At 34.5% G+C, this 7018-nt stretch overlaps 1 protein-coding gene across 1 annotated transcript; it reads right to left on the bottom strand.

Annotated features, from left to right (window-relative positions):
- Positions 1–3255: 3255 nt before the first annotated feature.
- On the bottom strand, positions 3256–6155 carry LOC117913708 (U-box domain-containing protein 9-like). The gene is made up of 3 exons (XM_034828766.1): positions 5601–6155; positions 3725–5037; positions 3256–3633 (listed from the first exon to the last, which is right to left on the bottom strand). The coding sequence occupies exons 1-2, from the start codon at positions 5886–5888 to the stop codon at positions 3958–3960; spliced, it is 1368 nt and encodes a 455-aa protein (XP_034684657.1). The 5' UTR covers positions 5889–6155; the 3' UTR covers positions 3256–3633; positions 3725–3957.
- Positions 6156–7018: the final 863 nt, after the last annotated feature.

Here is a 7018-nt window from a genome sequence, read left to right as displayed (position 1 = left end):
CTAAGATGGTCAGAAGTAGTACTTATATAATTAAAAGATAACACCTAAATTGTCAAGAGTAGTACATTTGATCAAAAAGTGCATGAAATATAGTTATTTGAAATTTATATTTTATAAATCCAAATTCCTATTTTGTGATTTTTTTTTACCTAAATCGTCAAAGATAGTAGTACATTTGATAAAAAAGTGCATGAAATATAGTTATTTGAAATTTGTATTTTATAAATCCGATTTCCTATTTTGTGATTTTTTTCATATATTGTATTAAAACACGTTTTTCCCGATATTTCAAATATACTTAAAACTAGTTAAAAAAATTTATATATTTTCAAATTATTTAATTTAGATAAAAAAACAAATGAAATGAATTCATTTATTAATTTTAAATGAATTTTTTATTTTCTTTTATTTTTCTTTTTTTCTTTTTTTAAATTATCTCTTCTGTTTGCATTTTTCTTAAATTTTTAAAAAAACCAAACATACTCATCACCACTAATCCAACATTCTCCCCATGACCATCTAACTCTTATTTTATTGGATGCATATATTAGTATACTATTCAATGGAAAACTTTAGAAAAAATTGATGGTATATTGCGTATAGACGTAGATGTAAAGGGATAGGAAGAAAACATAACGAGAAAGAGAAGAAGTGGTTAGGGGTTGGAAGGAAGCATATAATACGAATGAAGGATGTTTAAAGCATGTCGGCCAATTGAAGCCTTTCATTATCGACATCCCTCTTTTAGAAGGGTATAAAACCCTAAACCATATCTTAAAACATTTTCTAGTACTATTGCTTGTCGCTCTCAAAAAGATTGAGACAAAAAAAGAAGAATTCAAATAAAGCTTCTCCTTTTGTAAGGACCACTTAGAGCCGAAAGCATGGCAAAGGAAAAAGAAGGTTGACATATACCACTCTCTCTAAAAGTCCATACACTAAGAATCCCATTCAAAATTTTCATGAGAAAATCCACGAATGGTTTGTGTTGGTAATTTCGATGGATGACTAAGACTCATTTTCAACTTTATAGGAGACATAGTCAAACTTAAGTGAGGTTTGTTTTTAAGTTGAATAGAAAAAGAGAAGCCAAAAAATTGACCCCACCTTAATCTTTTAACTAATTATAAAATAATTTTGTAGATCAATAATGGTTGAATTTCGAATTTTTAAGACAAGGATGGATAAGAATTTCTTTTGGGTTTTTTTTTTTTTTTTTTTTTTTGGTAGGGTTTCAATTCAACAACCTTAGAAAACCTAATTTGATTTGTAGATATCATCAAGAACTTTTCAGCCTAAAGTAGGACTAATGGAAGGATCTTTTTGAATGGTGGATGAAATTTGCCACTAGACATCAACATCAATGCTCGTCTTCCCTTTAATTATTAATGTAGGTTGGTTCAAATTTGTCCATATTATGTACTATTAGAAAGAAAGCAAAAGTAATATGTCAGATGGTAATCACCTACCGATGATGACCTTTTGGTCTAATTCTCTATAAAATCAATTTAGAAATTTTGGCTTTGAAAGGGTCAAAATGTTTGAAAATTCCTTAACGGGATGAATAAAGATGTAGAAATGGGGATACTCTATTTGGGCGGTGACCCCATACTCCACATTAGAGACTTAGAATTATTTTCATGAACAATGAGTGGGACTCAACCCATTTTGTTAAATCAAGAGAGGTTGGGGTTACCAAAAAGAGAAAGGAAATTAGTGATTCCACACAAATCAAGAGATATTGCCTATTAATAATATGGTTTGGTTTTTTTTTTTTTAAAAAAAAAAGGAAGGAAAAGGAGATGAACATGGAAAGATTAGCAATTTTCCTTTAAATTAAGGGAAATGACATTTTGCAAATTAAACATTTTTTCCTTTTTGGATTGACAAATGAACCAATGGCCTGATTCTTGATGTAGCAACTACTTCAAGGTTGAAGAAATGATTAATTTCCAAAAAGATATAGACAGAAAGGGTGTGTGAGGCGTTGATATAAAGCCTTGATGAAAGGAAGATGGAAGGCAGTGGAGTCAGGGACATATTCCTCAAGACATGCTTCCACCGATTAAGGCTTTCATTTTCAAATCACTACTTTTCAACATTGGAATAAAGTTATACTCCAACCCCATTTCTCATATTGTGGAATTTCATTTTACTTTTTATGGGGTATTCTCCACCTTTTCTTAAAGCCCATCTACCAACCGGGCAATAATAATAAAAAAATCAAAATTAAAAAATAAATCCATTGAGGTCATGACATTTTCTAGACAGTTCATAGGACTAGCATTTTGCTACAAGCCAAACAAAAAAATAAATCAATTACAGGTGTGTGACACCATTGGAATCTTCTTAGCCAACCCTATCTCAATACACACCATGTAACATCAAATTTTAGATTCCTCACTATGCAACAAGCAGCTATCCAATGGGTCAGCGACACATGTCCCCGATTTCATCAAAAGTTTCTATTGGATATTTGGTCCACACAAAGGGACATGTTTGGATTGTCTTTTTGAGAACCATAGGTTTGGATTTTTCTGGTGGAAAAGAGTTAATATTCAATTTAGTCTATTCCCAAACCCTATTTATCCTACCTAAGAATCCAATCATTCCCTCAATTTTTTCCTTCCCCTAGAATTACTAGCCATAGTTTCTAGTTGGTTTTCTAATAATATATAAATACTCTTAATTTAACTGAAAAATTAATACGGCTTTATCTTAAACTAGGGTTTGCATCCAATGGTTCTAAATTTGTTGTAGTCTAATAGCTAAACCTATTTCACATCTAAATCAAGTAGGCTTAAGACCATGACATTAAAGGGTGATTAAACCTACTACGCCAAATAAATTCTGGTAATAGTAACTATAAAGGCACAAAAGTACATCTAGAAAGATATCAATATCGAACTAACTATATTTGTCGATAGTGCTAAATATTGAAGATAATGACGAAGACATATAGTATACAATCACCTAAAATGCAACATAAGGAGGAAGATGACTTCTCAAAAAGTAGTTGTAAATAGACTCACATGAAGAGAAAAGCCTCACAAAAGTCCTCTTGTTCTATTCTATTTTGCCAGTCAACTACCCAGAAACTGCAATTTTATCGTTCAGCTCTACCTACATCTTACGCGAAGGTATCAGCTTACTATAATTGTATGTAAGAAGAATTTTCCTACAATTGTCCCCAAAAATTTCCTATAAACATATGAAACCCAGATGATGAGAGAACAGAAAAAGGCTTAGCAAAGATAGAAAACGCGGTTTCTGGATTTCAACATCAGTCTGCTTTCTTCTATTTCTGGTTTCCTTTTTATTTCCATGGTTGTATAGTACAATCCAACTTTATCATATTATCATAAACCAGTTTGATTGACACTAAGTTCACGCAAAAGCGGTGTATTAAACAAACAAAACAAATATGATGTAAGATGGTACCGACACTCTAAAAGTAATATAGTGATAGGAACAAAGTAGTAGACCCTACCGCCATATTCATTGGTTCATTGATCTGTAATTCTGTCATCTTTTGCAGGTTGGACCAACCCCTCCTCCCTTTTGATGGGAAAACAAAGCCAGGAATCATAATGCAGATTTGAGCCTTCCAATATTACCTGTTGAAGAGGACACCTGCATCATATAAGCCAAAAAAACGAAAAATCAATGAACAATATGACAAGTCATAAGCAGGAAGATAAGCACAAGAAAAAACTAGACTTACCAGTAATGCTAATGTATTTATTGATGATGAAAAGAAGTAAAAATCCCATGTTTTCTTTGATAATCTATATGCCCAAGATGGACCAGAGCTTGCTCAAGATGAATAAGCGAAAATGTGTATGAATATGTGGTCATTTTCTTTTTACAGGTGTGACAGAGTTTGGGTTTGGTCTGTACAAGTGATGGATGAAGTGAGAGTATTGACAATAGGGATTGGGGTGTTCGTTCATTTCATCATGCAGTGTGTGTGATTAAAGCAACTCTATTCAGCCTCTCAAGGATGCTGTTGGCCTTCCTCTTAGCCCTTGAAGTGCCAGTCTGCGCTAGCCTCGAGATTGTACCATAGTCATTTTCCTCTTCTCTGATTGCCCTCAATTTAGCTCGATCATTGAAACAAACCGTGTGCAGGATGGCAATACAATTCTCCTTGTTGCGCTCACATTTGCTCTCCCTAATGATTCTAAGCAAGCAAGGAACTGCTCCGAGCTCCCCCATCTCCTCAACAGCCCTTTGATGACTGGACAACATTGCGAGAATAGCCAATAGCTCATCAACAAGTATACCGTCCATGATCTTCTTCAGAATCACTGTGACTGCCCCATCATGGACAGCCCTCCCTTTGTTCTCAAGGACAATGCATAGGTTAAATATGGCCGAGGCAACATCTTTCATGGCTAATGGATGCCCTTCTTCCAATAAGTCTAATAGAGGTTTCAGAGCACCTGACTTCCCAATAATGAGCTTGTTCGAATCAAGGGCTGATAATGTGAAAAGGGCTGCAGCAGCGTTGGTCCTAGTCTCAATGGTTCCACTCTTCAAGGACTCAATGAGCACGGGGATTGCCATTGGATCCTCTGCAACTAGCTTCTTGTTGTTGTCATGTATCGAGAGATTTAAAACTGTGGTGATCAAATCCTCTTGGAGTTCAGGATCAACATCCACTGCATCTGGTGAGAGCGGGCTGAGCAGCTGAGGAACTGCATCAGTGCATTCACCGAAAAGGGCCCTGAACGACGGCATCCTCTTTGTGAGCAGCCTAAGCTCTCTTGCAGCCTCTTTCTGATCAGAAGCAGAAGAGGACATCCTCTCAAGCAACGAATTCAAGTGTCCCCTGTCTGCATCTGTGATCACTTCCTCATCGACATCCTCAACTGGCTTCGGAAGCTCAATCCCATGTTCTTTGCACCATTCTGAAATCATTTCTCGAACCAAATTATTCGGGGTGAGGATGGTATGGGAGAGGACTTGTTGGGTCCGGGGGCAAGTCCTATGCCCGTCTTTCAGCCATTTTTGAATGAAGGGCCTGTCATATGTCTACAAATTCAAACAACACAATCAATCAACTCCAACTTAAACAAATTGAATCAAATTATCGCAAAAAATGCAGAAAATATTCAAAACACAGGCACAATTCAGAAGATCCTATCACATATTTAGGACTGTTTGATCCTAATCGATGATAACAGTTGTCAGAAATAAGTTTTTGAACACAAGAACACAGAACAATTCTCTAAATGCGTTTTCAAGAAACAGTTCTATGAAAAATACTTAACCAAATAGTAGTTACAACACAACCCTAACAGGTTTTTTTTTTTTTTTTTTGGAACTTTTTTATGTTTTTTCTGTTCTCACTTGGGAAATTTGTTTCCATAAAAACAAACCCAAGTCCTGTTCGGCAGCAGGGAAAACGCTTACCCAGAAAACAGTTCATGAAAACACACACCCCACAAACCAAAACCACGAAAAGAGGCCAATTCCCATCAAAGAACCAAGAATCAAACCCTCCACCCGGCCACCCCCACCCAAAAAGAAGGAAAGAAGAAAGAAAGAAAGAAAGAAAAATAACAAGAAAAAGAAAAAGAAATTCAAAACCAAACCTGGCCAGTGGCCACCACAACAGGGTCTCTCATGAGCTGTTTGGAAATAGGGCACCTGAACTCCTGAGGCAGAGCCGGATTCTCCATTTCAACCCCAAAATCAAGGGACCCCTTGAACTTGAAATCTCTCAAAGCAAACAAAATTTTGAGAGCCTTATCAGTGGTGTCAGCACAGCTCTCATCTTCATCAACAATTCTGCTCACCAGCCTCTGCAACTCCTTCTTCAGCTCCTCTGTGGCCTTGGCTGCCATGGATGGATCAGTTTCCAAGACCCCAAACTTGGCCATGAAGATGAAACATGAAAATTGTGAGAGCCAAACCAAATGGGAATTTATATATGTATATTGCCCACCTTTTTTTCAGAGTAAAAATTAAAATGGGCATTAAATGGGAAAAGGAAAAATTGGATAGAAACACCCAAAAACCAAAGCCTCACCAGTCACCTCCCAAACATTATTAACACACCCTTTTGGGGGAGGTGGGGTTGTGTGAATGTGATTTATATAAGTGGTGGTAGTGGAGGTGGTTGCAAGGTCGATGGGGAAATTGATGGCACAAATTTGGGTTTTGGTCTTCCTAGTTTCTTCCACCTCCCCCATATTTATAAGTCCTTCCCACTTATGCATCTTGGATGGTTACAAGTTACAACCGCTTTTTAATTCTTGAAAGAATTTAAATAATTTTTGTTCACATTTTTTTTTTTCTTTTCATTGAACCAAACATAGCATTAAAGTGAGTTATGGACTCTATTAGAGAGATTATAATTAAAAATCCATTGTGATTTTAAGAAGTGTTTTTATAAAAATTTTAATAATTTAAAATTTAAAATTTTTATCTTTTAAGTATTAAAAAAAATTAAAAATTCTTCCTAAAATTACTATTAAACATGCTCTAAATTACGTTGAGGTTATGAGGATTTTATTTGTAGCACTTCCCTTAGAAATGCTTTTTAAGTAAAATATTATAATATTTGCATAAAACTAAAAAATGTTTAATGGTATTTTCATAGTATTTTCAAAATGTTGTTTCATATTAATTTCATTAAAACCGCTTCCAAATGTTAGAAAACACTTCTAATCCTTTTTAAAATCACACCCGACTTAGCTTTTAGGGCTATCCAAAGGACTCTTAGAGTAAAATGATTTTAAGTGGGATTAAAAGTTTATTTGATAGTGTTTTTATAAAACATTTCCAACCTAAAAGGTGTTTTTAAAGAAAAATAAGAGTGTATTTCAAAGTATTTTTATTTGAAGTGTTTTTAGTGAAAATATTTTTTCCAAAATTGTTTTTAAGAGAATTATCTACTAGATATTTGATAAAATTTTTAAAAACACCTTTTAAAAGTTAAGAAATTACTTATAATGCTTCCCAAAAAACATTTTTACTAAAAATAATTTCTAGTCTTTTTGATACTTGA

Source organism: Vitis riparia, chromosome 4 (assembly GCF_004353265.1).
Source record: "Vitis riparia cultivar Riparia Gloire de Montpellier isolate 1030 chromosome 4, EGFV_Vit.rip_1.0, whole genome shotgun sequence".
NCBI lineage: Eukaryota > Viridiplantae > Streptophyta > Magnoliopsida > Vitales > Vitaceae > Vitis > Vitis riparia.
The sequence above is the reverse complement of the archived record's forward strand: the minus strand, read 5'-3'. Positions and strand labels throughout refer to the sequence as shown.